The 22,300-nt window shown below is 46.1% G+C and overlaps 1 protein-coding gene across 7 annotated transcripts in view; it reads right to left on the bottom strand.

Moving 5' to 3' along the window:
• DNASE2B (deoxyribonuclease 2 beta) overlaps positions 1–22,300 on the bottom strand; it is a 534,491-nt gene that overhangs the window by 217,148 nt on the left and 295,043 nt on the right. For 6 of the 7 annotated variants that reach the window (XM_069641599.1, XM_069641595.1, XM_069641597.1 and 3 more), the window contains exons 4-5: positions 12,332–12,493; positions 12,095–12,172 (exon numbers count right to left, since the gene is read on the bottom strand). In XM_069641599.1, the coding sequence (XP_069497700.1) occupies positions 12,095–12,172; positions 12,332–12,493 (240 nt within the window). The remainder of the gene's footprint in view (positions 1–12,094; positions 12,173–12,331; positions 12,494–22,300) is intronic. The other variant, XM_069641596.1, reaches the window with a different exon arrangement.

The following is a 22,300-nucleotide window of genomic DNA, read 5'->3' on the forward strand; positions in this document are numbered from 1 at the left end:
CAGAACTTATAGAGTTCATCGAAGCATGGACAGCCTCCCAAGGGTGCCATGTCACAATATATTCATATTCAGCTTACGTCACAACAATTGTGCATGCCGGTCTATCCTGCTGGAAGAGGAAGGGGGTTACGATGGCAGATGGGTTCTCCAGTGCAGCATACGGCCCTACTAGAAACACTGATAGAAGCATTATCCCAGCCATCTGTTGTGGCGGTCGTCAAGTGTGCTGCCAACACTAACAGGACAGATGAAGTATCAATAGGAAACACAGCTGCCGATGCAGTGGCCAAAATGGTGGCATATCTACCAAATAAAATGCCTGCTGAGTACATCGTGACCACTCCACCAGCAAGCGAACATCCAACACCTTACACAGCATTGCCTATCTCTCAAATAATCGAGTTACAGGAAAGGGCACAAGAAAGGGAGAAGGAATTGTGGCTACGATGGTGGTGTAAGCAATCCCCAACAGATCTATTGTGGAGACAAGAGAGCTCCGGGAAGGCAGTAATGCCCCAGGAGCTGCTAGCAATATCCCTCCCGCAACGTGGAGGTAACCAGCCCAAGTGACTTCATACTTCAATTGATTAATTAATTCCTTCCGGATTTATGTCCTTCGGCCTTGCATTATTTTTTGCAATTCATTTCTATTTGTGCATATATCATGCGCAAATTATTTCCGGCATACGCACATCTCAAACATATCATTGTCTATATCGAGTAGCCGTAATGATTTTCTTTCCATTACATCTATACTAGTCCATCATGTCGCTCTTGTTTCCCCTTAATTTTGTGGTGACTCGCCTGCGCACGGGCGTTCTCACTGTTGCTTCCCTCCCAGCTCCGAGTTAACTCGGCACACAGAGGGTCTCCGTTTGGCTCCAGTTCCTCACTTAGCAGTGAACGCACTGGTGAGTCAACATTGACAATTTGTACATGGACCCTTCCTGCGAGCATCACTTTACGATCCTTGTTGATTTAGATGTCCACAGAGATAGCCCACTTAATTAGCTAATTGACCCTTTATTGCTTTGTTTTCTTTGGTTCTTGCCGCAACTGCATTCTTCGATTCCTGCCCGTGCCGCAGCAACTTAATAATTTACTGAAACATCATTCGTGCAACTGCAAAATATTGGTATGTCATTTCTTTATTTTTAAATGACTGCTAGGTGGAAATCTAGTCAGTCAGAATCCTATACAAATAGTCATCCCCTCTTTGTTTTATAGGGAGCCCACGCCTAACTTTGTCAGATTATTCAACTTCTATTATTGGTAAGTGGGGTAAAATTATATATATATATTAAAACAATTTTTTTGATGCAACACAACTGCAACCCCCCCTTTTTTACCGCAATTGGTTCATTAATTTGCCCCTCGATAAAATTTCTTCAATTTTGCATTTCTTTCTAGTATCCAAACTTTACACAAGCCAAGATCAAGGTATAATTTTAACAGTCAGTGGCCTTATACATGTATTTCTGGCTGATTACCATGAGCATCTTCTCTCACTGAATATTTATGTTGTTTTTTCTTCTTCTTTTTTCTCTTTCCCCCCCTCTCCTTATTATTTTTCATAATGTGTTATGTTTTTTCCACCGGATTACGCACTTTCTGTGATTATAATTTCCTTTATCTGAACTGGGTTGATTTGAAATGTGCATTCGGTGTAACTGTCTGCTACTCTAATCACATACCCAATGTGTTGGTTTTGCTAACCCTAACTGCCTTCATGCCCTGGGTCTGGGGACTTTGTTTGTTTTACTATTGAATCATGCTCAACAAATGTTTTTGCTGTACATTAATGCTTTATATTTTTACACAAGCAGCCTCAGTAGAAGAGCGGGAAGCTCGAAACACGTGTCAGGCTGCACCAGCACTGATTAAAACCACTTATTTAATCTGCATTATGCTTATTATTCTATGTGTGTGCGCAGTTTGAGAGCAAACCCTTTCTTTTTCTCATTTGAACAATTACACTACCCATCCCATAGTTCAAAGCAGCACATCGCAGCAGATATACAGGAGGACAGGTTCATACCAAACATTCAGGAGAGCATCACAGAAGTGGTCGTACATTGCACCACATGTCAAAGTTTCAGTCCAGGGATGAACCTACAGATGTTGCAGAGCATATTGCCCCACCCTACTGGGCCGTTCAATAAATTACACAATGATTATGCCGACATGGGTGAGCGTTGCAATGGCTCCAGGTATCTCAGCCAGTAGTGGTTTGCTCTTTCTCAAGGCGGGTGGAAGCAGGGCCTTGCACACATCGGATGCCAAATGTGCTGCTATTTTGGTACAAAAGTTTTTCCCTTGATGGGGTGTGTGCAAGGCTTTAAGGTGAGACAATGTCACACATTTATTCAATGCACCGTTTCAGCACATCACAGTACTACTTGGCATTGAGCACCAGATGTGTTCAAGTTACCACCCATAGGCCAACGGCCTTGTGGAGAGGATCTATGGGCTCCTCAAAAGCAAATTGTCCAAACTGTGTACCACATTGAAGAACTGGGTACACTGTTTGCCCCTGGCCCTCTTTAGTTTGCGCACACAGCCCAGCAAAGACCACTATTTGTCACCTCACGAGGTGGTCACTGGTTGGTGTATGCACAACCCCACATCTCCTGTAAGAAGAGCTTCAGATGCACATAGGGCAGCAGCGGTGTTAGGCAATAAGTCCAAAGATTATTTGACCACACTAACGCAGGCAATTAAATGTGTTTCCGACAAATTGCACCTCCTAGAATGGAGACAGTATGCACACCGAACGTAGCAATCATGACAGCGACTGATCCTGAGTGCATGGCCACACAACCACTGCTGCCTGGTCACAATTTTGTGCGTAGGTGGAACAACCCTTGGCTCCAGGGGCCGTATGAGGGGGTGTTTTGCACTCCCATCACTGTGAAGGTAAAGGGCTTGCAATATAGGGTCCACATCTCCAACGTCTACAGGGCACCATCAGCCAGCACATCAGCACTTCAGTTGTCTTAACGGAGTGGGAGTAGTACCTGCACCCTATCTACCTCACTGGCCTGTGCAGGCACATCAAGTCTGTGGTGGCACACTCCTCTAACAGGCAAGCACTCAGCTGCTAGCTCTGTATTTTTCTTTTTTTTGCAAGCTCTTTCTCTCTCCCTCTCTCTCCCACCCCCTCTCAGTCTCTCTCTCTCCCCTGTGTAAAGGTACGTCATGTGCGTCTCTCTTTTTTTTTTATAGTTCTGTGCATTCTGCTTCCACTTCAGGAGAGAAGATGATGAACCTCAGCAATGTAAATAACTGTTCGTTAAGTAGGGATATGAAGTATAGATGCACAAATGATAATATATGGGCCTATGCCTATTACTGTGGAATGACTGTTATTGCAGGTTTATTTATGATATTGATGTATTGTTGGGGCTTTATTGGGGAGAGTAGGTTATAGGGGGAAGTCCTATAAAGGGGGTAATGGGACTGTATACTTAAACAGGACAGTACATATACATGTTAATAAAATTAGTGGATTTACATATATTAGTAGCAACATGAATGTTAACAATAATAATGGAAACACATATGGGGTAGCAATAGTGTTAATACAAGTATTGATGATGATTATAGCAGGAACAACATGACAGCAAGCATGCGTGCACAAATGGCAATGAGGGTAAAAGTAGAGTTTATTTTCAGTAATTCGAGGACTGTTTAATAATTCTAAACAATATGATATTTTCGATAGCAATGTTAAGGCCGGCACCCCTGAGAGCGTGTGTAGAATAATGAAAAGGGAAGTACGAAAGAAGTTTGATAAGCATCAAGGGATGGGTTTTGATGCGATTGAGTATATACGCCACCCCAAGTTTACCAACAGTTGGTATACTGACATGAGTGGCGTGGGAAAAAACATTGTGAATGGAAGTGGTTATGTGTGTTCGCTCATTCAACATGCGTCAGGGGCTTCCAAGGTGTTAGTACTGCAAGCAGTCCCAATTATAGAGGTACAATGCCTATTGCACTATTCAGAATAAAAGGAACGTTCCAGGCACAAAGTGTGCAACTGCAAATAGTGGGTCCAGATATTGTGAAGTTTAACGATGATCCAAAAAACATGAGGCGTGTGGAGCTACCCTGTTTGATGGTGAAAGAGTGTAAAAATGTCAATAACAAATGGCAGGACACCACACTACCTTGCCTGGCAGAAAGACTGGTAACATAACAAGGAAGTGATAACGCAGGTGGACAATTTCTGTGCACAAATATGGACAGATCATATCACAAAGCTGATGTGGATTGCAACAATGGAAATGCTGGTGTGAGTGCACAGAGAACAAGTATATGGACTTTGTTTTTGTAGCATGGGTACAGTCTTTGTCAGCTCGAATGAACATTGCAACAAGACTCTCCTGATTCCAAACTTGAAGAAAGGAATGGCAGCTGTGATTAATTACTGCTGGGTCTGTGGCCAACAAACTTACTTACACCTACCACCATCATGGTGGGGCTGTTGTTCGCTTGCCACGCTGCACTCAGCGCTACTAGTTATCCCAGAAGAACACTACCTGTCGAGGAGCCAACTGCCCCCCCTGTATTCGGAAAAGAAGAAAAGAACCTGTTGTGCACACAAAAGCTCAGCTTCCTGCCAGGGAAAGTACAGGTCTAACAACTAAGGAGGAAGAAAAGATCGAATTATATATTCAAAGATTCCTGTGCATTGCTTGCTGAAATACCAGAGGAGTACCGACTCTTCAGCTCAGCAGAATCCTTTTTCGCATCTCTACTGTTGCCGGGAGTGCAGGCCTCAGCAAACACCAAATGGCTGCAGATCGTGCGCTGGGAGGTGGTCCAGCCCCGAATGACACAGAGAACGGGTTCAACGTGATCAAGGTTAAGTCGTGTGCATTGATACGTATACCGATGCAAAACTGCTACGTGCTGGACATGTTAAAAGGAATGGAAGGCAAGGTTTACAAAAAGTTTGTCGATTCTTGCTGCACATTTGTGCCTTCAGAAGATGCCGAGAAGGCGTCACTATCCCACATCATTGCAGCCGTCTATGATCTGGGTGTTCGCATGAAGAAGCAGAGAGGAGTACATGAGAGTGACTGGTTCACCTTAACATTTAACTGGGCCCTGTCTTGGCTTGGAGCGATCATGAAGATGTTGATGTGCATTATCGTGTTCACCCTAGTTATCTTCTGAACCTGCCAACTGGGCCTCCAATGTTGTGCCAATGCGGCACCCAACAGCGCAAGAATCATGGTATCAATTGGGGTTTCAAATGCACCTAGCGAGAGAAAAGATAGTGAAGTACAGACTGATATCTGACAGAGTGGCCCTAAGTATGAAATGCTCCCCATTCCATATGGAAATGAATTTGACCACCTATACCATACTATCATTACTCCACCCCCGGATCTAGAGAACTACATAGAGGTTTGGGTGGACCTGGCGGGGGATGGGGGTTGCATCTACATGACTTGTTCACCTGAGGAATAGGTGCGTAGGGGGCAGAGTTTGCGGTCAGTATGCAGGGCTTGTATACCAATAAAGGGAACACAGCCATATGTGGAAGCAGAGAGGAGACAGTGGGAGCAAAGGGGTATTAAGGAGTTTGTTACTGTAAAAGTAATGAAATTGGGAATGTTGGGAAGGGGGCGTCCCCGTCCCACCCCCCTGAGCACTTTACAGTAAGGCGAGCGGCATTCAAAGCACTATGATGGGCCAGGGGGGAGAGGGTGGTAGGACCCCACCCCAATATCATCACCCCACATAGTCTAGCGCACGGTGCTAGCAAGGCTGCCATTTTGCATAGATTTTAGTAACCATAGTTATGAGACAAGGTCTGCATGGTGAATGCAACATTTCATGCACTAGGCCCCAACTGCGAGACAAGGGAAACATCTAGCCATTCCCGAGCTCCCATGAAGACAACTCACACCCCCAACCACCATAAAGCTCATTCATTGTTCTAACAGTGTTGCAAACATGTTTTTCTATCCAAAAGGAATGTGCCATACAAGGCCGTGTTCCTAGACCAGTGCCTGTTGTGCATGTTATCTCACATTGGCCAAAGCCTGACCCGGCCCACCCCCAGGCGACCATGAGTTATAGCCCATATAACTGGCTAAGCCCCAAGATCTTTGAATTCCATGGCACTAGGTGGTCTTCGACCACTAACCATAACCGTGTGGAGATTAGAGTGCCCCAGAACCTCCTTTGTGTCAGTCTTAAAGCCTGCAAGTAGCACATTATAATGATGAAGTAGCATTGTGTTAGGAGTGTAGTTAATCAGTTCTTTGACCTTCATCGGCGAGAAGAAGATGATCTCTGCAGCACCTATGTGATGGAAGACGGACAGACTGGGCTGGAACCAATGAACTGGCATCCCTTATGGTGCAGGCGCATCCTGTATAGGTGCACACCAACCAGAGGCATGGGTTTTTACTATAAGGACGTCACAACAACGATGTGTCTCCTCTTAAGCCTGTGCGTGTACCCTTTTTTGCGTGTACCCTTTTTCACCAGAACATTCTTGGCAGCAGAGTTGTTTGCTGTTGCTCTCATCTTTGTGTGAGATTAAAACGTTTTATCCTTACAAGATCGACTTGGGCCTCTCTTCCCTACTGGGTTGTATTCTCTCTGGTGCGAGCGTTCAGGGGCATGCCTTCACTGGCTACCCCAAAATGCCAGTCTAGCGACATAATAAAACACCACATGCTTGGTTTATCATGTATTGGCTGGCCATTAAAAAATGGCAGTGCCATTACAGCAACCCGCCCCTCACCCCCCACCTGCCAAAATGAGCTCCTCTGTGGCCTGCCTCATCACATTCAAAAGCCAGCACCCATTCACCCAGCCCCACATAAATCATACACTCATTCATTCACACACATTTCAATACACTCATCATAAACACACTGTACAGCAAAGATGTACACACAAAAAAAAGAAATTCTTACCTGCTCGGGGTTCGAATATGTCTTCGCCAGGAAAGCCCTCCACTCCAGCTGACTCTCATGCTACAGGTTCCACTAGACAGTCAAGAAACTAGGAAGGTGGTTTCCTGTCCTATGCAGTGGGGCCTAACAGAAAGTTACTTTCTAGTTGCGGAGCACTGCGCTGAAACTAGAACGTTACTTTGCTTTTATAAATGATCTTACTTATTTCCAAATTCAAAGTGCATGTGCTCTGACTTCAGAAAGCGCAGGGCCAGCTTGAGGGCTGATGGCTGCAGTGAGCCCTTCATGTCTTGCGATCCTGTGCGGCTGCACTGCTCGGTCGCCCCCTTAAGCCAGCCCTGGTCACTGATATTGAAGATCCTTTAATGCCGGCAATCCTTCTCCAGATAGTGTCCTGAACCACTTTTATAGCAGATGAAGTGCATGAATCTGTGCAGGCCAATGTGCCACAGGCCAATGTGCAACAAAAAATTGTTATATACCTAGTGTCCTGGTGTAACGGAATTTGGTCAGAACTTGCATAGAGGTTCACTTTTGATAAGTATTGCACCCTTCGGATGTCTACAATGAGCTCCTTGAGGGTTGGTGTTGAGTGTCACTCCTGATTCACTGCCATGTTAAGGAGGCACATGTCAATGCAGATTTGTATTTGGCCCAATTATTTCAGAATCGGGACCACCACATGGGTTATACCCACAGAATCGGCCATTGGACTTTTTCTATGATGCCTGCCTTCTCCACTTCTTCTTCCACCTGGGATCATAGGCGAAATAGGATCCGAGGGTGCTTCAGGGCAACTGGCTGTAAGGTATCATCAATATGGAGGAGCACCTTATGACTCGTCAAACAACCTGTACCAAGGAAAATGTAATTGAACGCTTGAAGAAGGCAACCGAGACCCACTTTGTATATGCTGTAGGCAAAGTGGACTAATTTGATGCTCTTAGAAGTGCTGCAGCTGAGGAAAGTAGCAGTGTTGGCTGATGCTACACAGAATTTGCACACATTGCTCACTTTATCATGATAAATTTAAGTCTGGAACACCCAGAGAAGTGGTATGGGCATGTTTCCTCTTTCTGCATATATTCTCACTTTTGTGGTTACCAGGTGCCGCCTAGGTTTTAGAGTGGTAAACTGGGAGAGGCCTTCCACCTTGCCCAAAGCTCCTGGTTCAATGAGGGCTGTGATGGTTTTTCCTGGAGACAAACACCCTGCATTTTGGTTGTCAACAGCTTCTCGCCTGTTGAAAAACACCTGTTTTTCTTGGTTAGATTAGTTAGGATCTTTTGGAGGTTGTGATACTACATGTTTTATTATCAGGTGGTGGGATCTGGTGCCTCTTGGAGCAGGCAATCAGCACTGCTTACCTTGGCAAAGCAATTTAATCATTTACGTTTAGAGCATTGGAACCAATGTTCTGGGCAATGTCCAATGGAATCTGGCATGAAACACGTCAGTGGGTTCTCGCATCGACTGTCTCCTCTGCTACAATTAAAAGCTTTCAAAATAGCATTACCCCGAGGATTAAAATAATCCTCTAAAGCGTGCATTATTGTTTTGTAAGATTTGTTGGGAGGATGCTGCATCTTGAAAGTGTTGTGTACTTTCATTCCTGTGTAGAATAGTAGAGAAGAGTTTCTGGCCTCATTATCATTTTGTATGATTGTGGAGGGATACATCTGCAAGCGTTTGTTGGGATTGTCAGGAATTTTTCCCATGAGCAAGCAGGGTTTATGTGGCGCGTGCCATATTGATGACTGAGGGTGCAGTGAACTGAGCGTGATGTTGCAACTTCATATGTATCCAGTGTAGTTAATTATGGATGGGATATGTTACTGTAGTGTTATCTTTTGTTTAGAACTGATACATATTACCTTAAATGCACGCAGAATGATAAAACCACCAATTGAAACATAAACACAATTCACACATGGGGTGTTCTGAAGTACATGGAAACGGAGAGACGGGGATGGTTTTTAATGCGCATGTAAGGAAGAGGACCGGTCATAGAGAACCCGCTGTGAAGAAAATATAACAGTTAGGACATGCATGCACACTGATACAAATACATAGGGAATTTCTGAATCTAAATTTAGTGGGCTTTTTACAAATTGATTAAAACAAATCAGTCAGGGCTGTTTGCAAAGTGAACGTTGACTTTTGAGAAACTGATTCTGCAGAATTTCAGAGGCCAGAGGATGGGTACATAAGTAACTTCAACCTTCGCTGTCACCATAGCTGAAGGAGTCGCCGATGAGATTTATGGTATGATAAGTATTGCAGACGGCAGATGTAATCACCTGAATGCATGGGAGCTTGACAGAGGGGTTTCACTATTTGTTTTTGGACAGCAGTAAAACATGGGCTGAGTTAATGCCCAAGGCTAAAGCAATTTAAACGCAGGAGTTTGAATTGTACTTTCAGATGCGCTGTGAGCGATGAAATGGAAGTTATTTAGATTACAATGTTCAAATCGAACCAATGACCTGGAGAATGAGCTAGTTATCGCTAATTCAAAGAGAAATTGTTTACTGAGTCTTCCTCATATCACTTTCAATATTTATACGAACCATGTGCAATTAAAAGTTAAGGTTAAAAGGGCTTAGGCCATTTAATACTAGTAATTAATAATGTTTGCATACAACTGTTTAACTGGTTGAGGATGTAATGATCTACCACAGACAAATCCTAAAAGGTGGTGTGTTCTACATCTTGTGTAGGCGCTGATTCAACGCCGTCAAGGGTGGGAACACCAACCAGCTGCATGAATTATGGGAGCAGGGACAGGTATTCCTAGATGGGGAAGGGGCCCCATTGACAGCTGCAGTGTGTACTTAAGATGACAAGTGCACACTCACAGCTCGAGACGTCTAGGAGCAAGACAGGGGTGGAGCACTCAACGGGGACACATGGGGCCAAAGTGGACATGGGGCAGAAATAGTAATACAATGCAATGGGAACCACACAACAGCCCTTGTGGGGTGAAAAACACAGGTAAGTAAACCACTTGGGTTTAACACTGACATTCCCTGCATAGCGGGCAGACATGAATTTCATGAGTGCCACACAATAGCAGTGTTCTGGAGAAATGTTAAAAGCTGGCTCTTCCTAGGAGACAGCAGTCACTGAGAAAGGGGAATGGCATATACATACAAGGACGGCGAGGCCATGGCTCTAGGGCGCTGGCTGGGAAAGGAGAAAATCAAAATGCATAAAGGCATGGTATGAGAGGCAAATTCACAGTGGGGCCAGCGGTTTCAAATTGTCCCTGGTAGAGGGGCATGGGAAAAAGACTGAAGAGAGGGGTTGAGACGGGAGGGAGCCAATCAGCAGATGAGTTTTGGTGTCCCTGAGATGCAACAATGTTTTGTTTTCTCACTGATGTCCGCTAGGCGCCTTATTGGTTGGATGCCGTGTGAATAACTCCCTTCCCACAAGCTCAAGGTTTCTCATGTGTGCTGACCACCGGCAGGTTGATAAAGTCCTGGAGGTGAGCACGATTACATATTGCTAATAAAAAGTAATTCCTCGGATGGAGCGGGAAGGTATGTAACGTCACATGGGTGATAATGAACAGAGGGGTCAAGATTTTTTGCTCCAATAATTTTTAATTAACCTATGTCTAGCTGTAGGGGGCTGATGTGGTCCCACCAATCAGCTTTGTAGGACGTCTAATATTTTGTAACACTACTTGCAGCTGTTTCACTATGCAAATAACGTGCAACCATATAAGATTTGGCCTCAGTGGATGATTTTGTAAACTCCTATCAACCAGTCCTGTTCCACTGGGCTGTTTGATTTTTGCTTGCCCAGCTGTAATAAACACTTTGTTGGTGTTCACTCCTTCTTGGATTGCTTCCTTTATCCCAGTGATTACTTGCCTTCGGAGGACCCCTGATACATACACATGAGCTGAAGACAGTAGTTAAGATTACAGCTGCCAATGAGAATGTAGATTGGAAAAAGATAGGATTTCTTTGAAGAGGTTTTGTCCAATCACATGTGGGTGGTCGATTGTAATAAAGTATATGGGAGTGTTTTAACTGTTGCAAAAATGTATATAAGATGTCAACTGATGTGGTTCATTGAGACTTGGGTTAGTTTGGTTCTAGAGCACCATGTAAGTGCTCCCCAGATGATCGTACAATAAACTTGCTTTGCGTACAAAACATGCACTCGTTCCTCAAGTGGTGGGCCTGCTTGGGTCAAGGTGATTAAGGAGCCCGCCCCAACATGTTCCACCTATAACAACCACCTTGGGCCTAGAGAGGAGAGCGCCCCAAGTACTTGTATTTCCTGAAATGGTGCAGAGGCAACAGTGTTCCTTATAATGGAGTGGGCATGCCAGAGGGACGGGGTAGCAAGCAGAGAAATGTGTGCGTTAAGTCCATCTCTGCCATCAATCCTCATATGCCATTTGTTTTTTCACCTCTCTGGGCTGCGGAGAGGCTTCACGGCTACATTTATTAAGGCTGTGTGGTTCGTAGCCCAGGAAGGAAGAGGCTCAAACTTAGCTTTACCTCTGAAGTTTTTTGTGAGTGTGCGGGTACTCCAGTGCCTTTGACACAGTGATGCATATCCTACACCAATTCATGAGGGCGTGCATGTGTGTGGAGTGAGGATGGGCCAATGCATCAAACACGACAGTGGTCTGGCAATGCGTCGCTCATCATCACACTGCACGCTGGTGAGTACATGCACAAAGGTACATACATTATTCATGGATACACACACACACACACATACACGAACACACACACAAACACAATAGTACTTTACTATAATGTATTATACAATTACAAAATTATACTGTTCTCTGTACCGTGGCAACAGTAGTTCGGTGTTAAGAGGAACTAAATAATTATCTATGATGTGTAACTATCACCTTTTCCATGTATCCCTTCCCCAAACATTCTTCCAAACGTTAGGAATCTGTCTTTCTCTTCAAAGAGAGAGTGGATACATAGTAAAACATGGCAACATGTAGTTACATCCTGATGATCTCACAGGTTAAGCCGAAAAACACTGGCACATTTATGAGCGTAGTTGATGGTTAACAAGACAAAAGTGTGAGGATTGGGGGAAAAGAACTAACATGGCAATACCTTAACAATGTAAAAAGTAATGTTTAATACGGTTTGGGTACTAACTTTTGTTCGTCCAAAGCTCTTTTCTCGCCATTATCTTCTGGTGATGCCATTGCGCATGTTGCAATGATTCTTCTTCTTCTGGGTGAACGTGCCAAAACAGAGACCCATGGGGGGCATTTTGAGATAGCCAATAAAATAACCGAGCGAAATGAGGACGCTCTTGCATTTCCTGACTGTGTTAACACTCTCCGCTAAATAATGTTTGTCAAAGAAAAGCAAGTCGTGCCTCACACTTACCTATTTCTGGAAACTGGTTGTTTTTGTATGTGACGCAGATGGCGGTCTGCCCATTGCGCTTGCCCGACGATGGATAACCGTAGCCTTTCTCCGCAAATGGCGGGAACCGAGGAATGCTGTGAATTAGCCAGAAGCCTTGGGATTTATCGAACAGCAGGCATCCTATCGAAAAGAAAGACCTATAGGTAAATTATATATGCCCAGGCGCGTCATTCTGAGTTCGTTTTTAGTTTATATTGGCACAAAAGTAATAGTTTACAAATGAGTATATTTATAAAGTAAACTGCAGATAATTAATGTTTCTAATCCAGATTGTTGGATAACACATGGATAGAGTGATCAGACGTCCCCGTTTTGTCTCAACAGTGCTGAAATTAGGCCCTCTGCCCCCTCCCCCCATCCAGAGGGTGTTTTTAATTTAAAAACCCTGTTCCAGTTTTTGATAAAGGGAAGATTCCAACACAAAATGATTGAATATTGATAGTGGGCAACAAATATAAATAAAGCAAGCATCAATTAACGTATTTTATGTTGTTTCCCTCCGACATCCCAGCAGTGGCTTGAACCCCCAACTTTTCAGGTACCCACCACATATATTACCTGATTGCACCACAAAGACTGGTTACGAAACTGAATACATATGAAAGCTTATAATATTAATCAGAGCAAATTACCTGCTTACATTTAAAAAAACGTCAGTTATATGCAGTACAGCAGCTCAGTCTTGGAAATATTGCGTGCACATGGGGGAAGAAGGGAGGCTGGAGGGTCTGCAGATGGTAGTCTTTCTTTAATGTTTGTGACCGTCCCATTTTTCTATTTTGACAATCTGGTCACCCTACACATGGAACGTCTATTTTTTAGGGCATTACCGGGTGGCTGACAGTAGCATTTGTTTGGGGGCACACTGATGTGCAGTTGGTTAGTACCACTCATCTCTGTCACCACCCACCCAGGGATGGCATTTGGGGGTTGCCAGGGGTAGCAGCTGCTACCCCTGGCTCCCCCTCTGCTACCCCTAGGCCTGTCCTTGTGACGCCTGAGCCACTGGACAAGAGGCAGTGTCAAGAGCAGACATCTGTGTTGCACCTCAACAAGGCAGTTGTGAATGCAGCTATATGTGCCACAGCTTTTTTCACCTGGAATCTCAATCTCGAAAGCTGTAGAAATAACAGAGCTGCAGGAAAAACCATGAAGCCACCATCACCAACAGGTTGGCAGTCCATTAGTGAAGATTGCCTGAATGGTTGGATTCAGAGGCGGGCTTTCTGTGCAGCTCATACCCAGTAGTGTAGCAACAGCAAGGGAATGGGGCTAGGTCTAGCTAGCTGGGAATGGGTCAGAGCAGCCTGCAGTACTCAGTGACAGCACAGCATGAACACAAATCTCATCAGTGTTACTCGTCTGCTTTACACATCCAGTGAGCCACTGGGCCGGTGATGAGAGGTGTGTGCCGCAGTGGCTACTGCCACCAATCCTGCCTGGGCACTGTGTGACCTGACCCAGATCTGTGAGACCAGCATCACAGGCACACTGTAGATAGAATCAAGGTGAGATCATTCATTTACATGAAGATGTCCTCCGCCTTTGAAGTAAACCATATGTCGCTTCCTCAAGCAAAAAAAAGAAAAAGAAATAAATACACACATATGCTCTAGCTTACTCATTGAATGTAAATATGCATATTACTGCCTCTAATGTACATGCTCTACCTATCCTATTTGACGTGATACGTCCGGCAATGTAACCCCAGCTGGACCTCACCTTACTGTATGTAACGAAGCTTTGCAACCCTCTTGCTGCCTCTGCGCCCAGTTACCCTTGGGTTTGGTGTGCATTACAAATAAATAAATACAAATACAAATACATATATATATTTATTTTTGGAAGGATAGATCAGGGGCAACATACTTGCTTTGGGAACAAGTGGATGCAGTGCAAGGTGGATTCAGATCCTGTTCCAGTGTTTAGAAGCTGGAGGAGGCTGGCAGTAAGCAAGACAAAAAGGACCAAAGAAAATATTAAAATGAGCCTTTTCTAAGGATGATGTCATGGAGCTGCTGCTGTTTATATTTTAAAATGAAAAACAACCTGCAATTACTCTGACCTGCAACACATCCTTCCCCTATATCTCCCATCTAACAAAAAAAACAGTGAGTTACTTACCAAATAAGCAAAACAGATAGGTGATGGCTGGGAGGTTTCATCTTTCATAACCACTGGCACAGCTCTGGGCAACCACGCAGACCATCGTTCTTCTGGTGCACTTTGTTGATCAGTTTCTGTTTTCAGTCTGTGGCCAGACACTTAGCAGGCACTGGATGTCTGTGCTTTGGGGTTTAGGCCTCTTCGAGATGATCTGTCTGTTTACAGTTTAGCCCGAGTGATGTACAATAATCCATGTTGTTGTGTTGGACGTCTCCTTACATTCACAGTAATATGGTAATACAGGCCTATACACACTGATATTAACGTTACATATGGTGATCCATTCTTGTATGGAATGTATATCATATTACAGTGATAGCTTAACCATATTTTTCTTAGTGTACTGAGGAACAATGCTATCGGATGCCACTTCCTGTTTTGTCAAGGGGTTGAAAGTTCATGTGCCATCAATTCCAGTGATGTTACTTGGGGCGGGGTCAAATGACATCACTTACCGTGATATCATCACAGGTCAACGATCGTGTGGTGTGATTTCCGCTACCCCAGGCATTTTGGTGAAATGGCGTCCCTGCGCCCACCTTGCTTTTTCTTCGTATGGGTTCTAAAGCTGTCATGGCAGAGATGTTTTTATGGAAGGGCACCTTGGAGGGGTCTCCCACCAGGCTGTCTGATCTAAAGAAGTTAGTTCCCATTGCTCACCAGACTTAAATAGCACATGTCAAGATATTGTTTGGGTACTTCTGAGGCTCTAACCCTATTGTCTTTCTGTTGTTGACAAGTACATTTTGCTCTTATCAATTCATCCTGTAATGCTTTCTGTGTTCACTGTGGTATATACATTGTATGTGCGTTCACTACGGAGCAACTCCCGTAGCATCTCACCTTGCTGTGGAAATTATAGTGATCTTGTGCAATAGGAAAAGTTTAATGCTTATTGATACATTTGAGTGCTGTGATGGTTCAGAAGTTAGCTCAGTGTGTTAGGCGCCCATTGGGCTTCATTACAAGTTTGGAGGTCTGGAAATAAGGGTGCACACTTTCAGGACCGCCAACCTGAGAGTCTGCTGGTGTGGGCACGGAACTCCCAGAATGCCTGACCTGCCAGGAGTTCAGGCCTCTACCAGCAGGCTTTTCACTGAAGCACTGACACTGTTACTAACAGTGGTGGTGCTTCAGGTTACCTATTCCCATGGAGTCCTGTTGGACTCCATGGCAATGGGAAATAACCATAAACTGTTCCACAACCGGCTATGATATCCCAGTGGCACCGGAATGTCAGGCAGCGGAAACAGTGTTACGGGGTCAACGGTAGTCCGCGGCCCACCGGTGGGTTTTAGTGCCAACCCTGTAATGAGGCCCATTGCTGAGATCGTTGTTCAATAGCAAATTCCAGCAAGGTTGACTCAGCCTTTCCTATTTCTGAGGTTGATACACCTGCATGTACATGCACTTTCTTTTGTAGAACAACAGGTGTTATTATCAACAATGCACATGCACCAGACAGCGGTTGCTATAAAAAGTAATATAGCATCAATATGGTGGTCTAGAAATTGGTTTGTTCAGATGGGGAGTTGGAAAACCTAGGCAATCACCTCCAATGTTATCTTATGTTATAGTGCATTTTTATAGCGCCTTATGTACCATTGGTATGATCTCAAAGCACTGTTGGCGGAATGGCCTCGGGGACAGTGGTCCGTGTCAGTTGAGAGAGTAGTGTGGTATATAGTGCTTGGGTGCACTTGGTATGTGAGCAGCCAGAGTGGTTTGCACTGGTTGGTTGCATACTAATGTGAAGTGTTGTGCAGAGGATGTGAGAGAACAGTGTAATGTGCGCAGAAAGGAGGGTGGTCTCTGAGTCTGCATTCTGGCTGCCGTGGGGCAAGTGTAGATTATGTGTGCCGTTAGGCAGATTTTATCGTGGCGTACAACAGCGTTCTAGCAGGGTGTTGAGGTGTATTTTATGAGCAATGTAAGTATGTGTGCAGCTATGCCAAAATTGTTTGAGGGGTGTAGCTGTGTTCTATTGTTTGATGATGAAAAGTGCAGTGTGAGCATATTGGTAGGAATGAGTGTCTGTGGTTATCGGTTGGTGGCCCCATACTTGGAAAAATGTTAAAGGTCAGAGGGCCGATCGTGTATCTCCTGGTGGTTTATGGTAGTGTATTTCTAGACTCTGTATATTGGGACTCAGAGGCCCATTCTCTGGGTCCCTGGTGGAGTTTGCTGCTGGTTCGCTTAGTATTTCTTGGGTTATTGCATGATTTACCTGATACTTTAGCAAAGCATAGTTATCTCAGTTCCTCCGGCTTAGGGTAGTCGGTTCTTTCATGGGTAGGCAGGGGTTGCCTATAACACTAGCAGCGCCTTAGTGGCTGAGCTAGGTGCGTGGGGCTTGCAGCTGCATGGACCGGAAATCCTTTGTCGATTGGCCAACTTCCGTGCCCTGACTGTTTGTTTTTCGGGGGGGAGGTATTTGATTAGTAAGTGAGACATCTTCCGTGGCGCTTCTGCTGCGTTTCCGGTTTGTGCTGATTCTCACAGAACTATGTCCATTGGGGGATGGTTTCTGGCATTAGGCAGACTTTTTTATGGATTTGGGAAAAACCATGTTATAACTGCTTTACGGAGGGCATGTGGTCTTGGTTATGTCGAATATGGGGGGGTAGTGAGTTCCATAGAGTTGGTGCCAGGGAAAAGTAGGCTGACTCTCCGAGTGTGACTGAATTGGAGGCTGGGATCATGAGTATGAGGGCCGTGATTGACCTTACGGTGCGTATTGGGCGGTTGCGCATGGTCTTCTCTTGGAGGTACAAAGGTCCGGCCTTGTGCACTGCGCGGTGGGTGATGCAAAGGAGTTTGAACGTGGCCCTTCTTCCAGTGGGAAGCCAGTGGAGGGTGCAGAGAGCAGGTGTGATGTGGTCTCTTCGTCCTAGTGAAAGGAGGAGTTTAGCAGCTGCATTTTGGACTCTTTGGAGTTTGTTAGGTCAGTATGCCAGATCACCCAGGTACATGGAAATTGAAAAGTCCAGTCTGGACATGACAATTGACGTAATTGAAGTCAGTCTATTTGAAAAGATGAGATAGGGGAAGATGCGCCTTAGCTGCCTGAGGTGGTAGTGACAGGATTTGGATACATTTTTTATATGGTGGGACAGCGTTAGGCCAGAGTCCAGTGTGCAGCCATGGTTTTTGAATGTGTTGGATGCAGGGGGCGGGGGGCGGTGGGGGTGCCGAGGGAGGCAGGCCATGGGAGTGGTTGCGGGAGTAGAGCTGTATTGCCACATACCATGATCTCTGTTTTCGCTGGGTTGAGAAGAAGGTGGTTTCTAGTCATCCATTCATCTATGTGACTGAGGCAAGCTGCTAGGTCGAGGGGATGATCAGAACCTGTTTTGGGGATTCTCAAGATAATTTGGGTGTCGTCAGCATAATTGTAGCAGGTGAGGTTGTGAGAGTGGATTATCCCTGGCAGCGGGGTCATGTAGAGGTTGAAAAGGAGCGAAGAGGGGCAAGCACCCTGGAATACTCCAGTGTTTACTGGGCGAGCAGAGAAGGTAAAAGGGGGTAGGATAGTGATTTGTTTCCTGTTGTTAAGGAACCACGCAATCCAGTTGAGTGCTAAGTTTCAGATTCCAAGGGAGTGGAACGAGGATTCAGTGGTTGAGGGCATGAAGGGCAGCCGAGAGATCAAGGAAAATCAGAGAGGCACGTCCTTCAGAGTATGGTGCGACTTTGAGGTTGCCCCAGATGGAGATCATTGTGGTTTCAGTTCCATGGCAAGGCCGGAAGCCAGACTGAGCGGGGTCTAGCAGATTGTTGCTTTCAGCAAAAGAGTTGAGTTGAGAGTAGGCAGAGAGGTCAATGAGTTTCGCAAGGAATCTCATGCTGGAGATGGGCCTGTACTTGGATGGCTGGAGGGGGTCGAGACCTGTTTTTATAAGAAGAGGTTTGACGTGCGCTACTTTGAACGGGTCTGGGAAGCAGCCAGAAGTGAAGGGGTCATTGAGGATGGACCTAGCCTGTTTTCCTGCACAGGTGGAGGAGAAGATTCCTTTGAGGAGAGAGGCGGGTCAAGGTTCAAGGGGGGACCCGGAAGACTTGCTGCTGGACAGTAGTTTGAGGGATTCCTCGCTTGAAATTGGCTTGTAGGAGTTGAAGGTCAGCATTGCAGGGGGTGAGATCTTGAATGGCGGGTGTAGGGCATGGGGTGAGGTTGGCCGTCCTATCCAGCGCTGTTTTGTAGAAGTGCACGGAGAGGGATTTGCAGAGCGCTTATGTGGGCGAGGTCGGGGCAGTGGTGCAAGTGGGTTCCACGAATTCTGAGATGATTTTGTGGAGTTCTGTACTACTGTTGTGGCAGTTCAAGATTCTATTTTTATACTCGTTTTTTTTGTGCTTTTCGGATCTTGGATTTGTAGATACAGTGATGGTAGACAAACAAGTTGTTGGAAGGTTTTTTTAATGCTCGCCATTTGCACTCGAGGGAGCGGTAATGGGTTTTGACAGTCTTCAGGTTGGGCGTGTACCATTTGGGGATGGTCCTATGCTGGTGCATGCCGGGCGTGAGAAGCTGAGAGGAAGGAGTGAGTCATTGAGCCAAGAGTCAAAGGATTCGATAGGTATTGGTTTGTGTGTGGTTGGGAGTGAGCGTAGAAGGGCTTCAGCGAGGTTATGTAGTACCTTGACCACGTTCCAACATTTGTGGTCATGGGGTGGGACCGGGCGGGCCACGGGTGGTTTGGTCGGTGTGCGGATGCAGAACGGTAGGGCTGAGTGGTCAGTCCAGATGAGGGGTTTGGGGCTGGACACTGAAACAAGGTGAGAGGAATTGAAGATTGCGTCAAGGCTGTGGCCTCCGGTGTGGTTGGGACCTGTGGTATGCACAGATCGGTTGAGTGCCTCTAGGCTGTCGACCATGGGTTGGGACATGGGGTGTTGGGTATGTCAAACCAGATATTGAAGTCACCAAGTAGAGTGAGTGAAGGGTGGTTGACCAGAATGGTAGCTAGTGAGTCACAGAGATGTTCGGCAAAATGTCTGTCATATCCTGGTGGCATGTAGATGAGTAGGAAGCTGCGTGAGAAAGTGGGCAGCACAGAGATTCTGACACGCAGGGTTTTGCATTTAGCTGTGCACGGCTGAGTTTCGGTGAGAGAGATTGATATGTAGGGTTTGTGGAGGATGGCTATTCCGCCACCTCTGGTGGTTCTGTTGTGGGGGATGAGAGTGTAGTGGGGTGGGAAAGCTTTGTGTATGACTGTTTTAAGGTCATCACTGAACCATGTTTCAGTGATGAAGATGAGATTGGGGTTGTCAGAGGATAGTAGGTCGAAGATACTGTGGCTGTTTATGGCCACAGGGCGAGCATTGAATAAGAGGCAGGTAACTTGGTGGGGAGCGGTGGTTCCAATGGTGCTTGTGGCTGGATGGATATGGTGGGCCTGGGAGGTTGGTGGGGAGGGTTGGGGTGTAGCGGGAGGCTGAGTGGAGGGAGAGGCTGGAACAGTTGGGATGGTCAATGATGATGTTTGAGGGCGGAGAAGGAGTAAGGATGGGTTGGAGAGGGAAGAGATAGCGTGCAGTCGCTGGTTTGCCTGCATTGGAGGTAAGTGGAGGGATAGAGGGATGCTTGGCAGTGGGTGATGTCAAACTGGTGGGAGGGTACCCGCTGGTAGATGGTTGGGCTGCTAGTCTGGAGGGAAGTGGACGTGTAGAAGTGGTAGGTGAGAGGTTGTGTGCAAAGAGGGACAATTTGGGAGTTGTTAGCAAGGAGTTTATGATGGCCGGGCTATGGGTTTTTGGAGAGGAGGACTGAAGCATAAAGAGTCGAGGGTGGGGTCAGTCATTTGTCTTGAGTTTTGTTTGTTTCGGTGCAGGAGGAGTGTGAGAGATGGTAGGGGGTTCGAATGGGAAGGGGGATGAGGCGATAGTTCTGGAGAGAGCAAGTCGTGCCATGCTGAGAGAAGGGAAGGGGGGGGAAGGAGGTTGTCATGAGAAAGAGGGTGAGTGGATGCTGGGTGTGTGTGTGTATGTGTGGGGGGATGGGCATAGCTAGTGGAGAGCGAAGGTGGATTGATTGAACGGAGAATGGGGGAAGGCGGTGTGAGCAGGTTGGGCCTGCAGAGGGGACACCGGGTATAAGTGGGAGGTGGGAAAATGGTGGGGCGAGGCAGGTTAAAATTGGAGAGATTCGTGGGAGGGTCTGTTGGCGGGATGAAGGGTTTATTGGAGGGACATGGACCTCTCTCTGAAAGGGTGATTGGTGTGGTTTGACGGGGGTGGGGGTCTGCAGGGTTCTGGCTGGTGTGTGGAGGGATGAGGACAGTGGTGATGATTTATGGGCTGAAATTCTGTATGTAGAAGCAGATGAGGCAGTGGTGGTAGGGAGGTTCTGTAGCACCAGCATGCTCGTCTGGCTTGGGAGTTGGATGTAGCGCGGTGTGCAGATTTCGGAGATTTGGGCTGGGAAGAAGGAAGTAGACCTGGGATGGTTGAACAGTTGTGCATGGAATTTATTGGGGTAGGTGAAGATGTTGGCCTGGTTGCTTGGAGGTTGTGTTTGAAGTGCCAGAGGGCTCCTCTGGCTTGGGAGTTGGAGGAAGCGTGGTGTGAGGTGGAGTGGTGGTGGTGGTCATTCTTGGCGTATGACCAGGTGGAGGTGTTTGGCGAGGGCTGAGGGTGAGTGGTATTGTGTGTTGGCTTGGTGGGGCGGTGGTGGTATGTAGTGGGCTTGATGGCTCCACTGGTCTGAGGGGCGGGGGCAGAGTGGTGAGAGTGTGAAGGAAGTAGGGCCACAGCATATGGGATGCTTCTGGGGCTGGGGGAGGCGGTGTGTGTTTGGAGTTTGAGAACGAAGGTACAAGAATGGCGGTGGTGGGTCGGGCACAGGGCTTATTTGCTTGCCAGTGTGTGTTTTTTTTTTTTTTTTTTTTTTGCAGGTTGGGAAGTGTGAGCGGAGAGGCTGTGTGCAGAATTGCTGTTCTGGGTGACTGTGTAGTTGCTGGGTCAGAGTTGAGGAGGCGGGGGGAGGTCTTTGTTCTCGCTCCTTTTCTGTCAGGTATGAATTGTTGATCGTGGTTGTGTGGGGGAGCATTGGTGTTGGTTGGGCTTGGGTGGGTCGCTGTAGATAGTTGTCGCTGTTGTCGGGTCTATTTTGGCAGAGGGAGTCACTGAAATCCGGTAAATCTAGTAATAGCTAGTTCTAGATTTGACACTGTGGTATTTGCAGATTTGAGACAGTGTTATATTCAGAGTTACCTAAATCAGAAGCACGTGAGTAGTGGGAGGACCCGCCTGAGGGCACAGTGGTGAATGCAAAGCCACTTAGATTTGGGACACTTAAAATGGGGAGGCACAGTAGTGAAAGCGGGAGGACCCACCTGAGTGCACAGTAGTGAATGCAAAACCGCTTAGATTTGGGACACTTAAAATGGGGGCACAGTAGTGAAAGCAACAAAATCTAGAATTGAGAGGCCTAATGTGGGGGTGCAGTAGTACATTTAATAACACCTAGATTTTAGACTCTTAGAAAGGGAGCACAGTAGTCAGTCTGACAGCATCTAGGTTTAAGACATTTAAAGTAGAGGAACAGTGGCGAATGCAATAACACCTAGATGTGAGACACTTGAAATGGGGGCACAGCTGTGGATGCAATAATACTTAGAACTGAGCTACCTAATAGGATACAGTAGTAAATGCAACACCTCGGATTGTGATACCTGGATAGCGGGAAAAACACCTAGAATGGGGCACAGTAGTAAATGCAAGACCTAGGATTATGATATCTGGATGGTGCGAGAA

Source organism: Ambystoma mexicanum, chromosome 1q, assembly GCF_040938575.1.
Source record: "Ambystoma mexicanum isolate Mex_15411 chromosome 1q, UKY_AmexF1_1, whole genome shotgun sequence".
NCBI classification, from domain to species: domain Eukaryota; kingdom Metazoa; phylum Chordata; class Amphibia; order Caudata; family Ambystomatidae; genus Ambystoma; species Ambystoma mexicanum.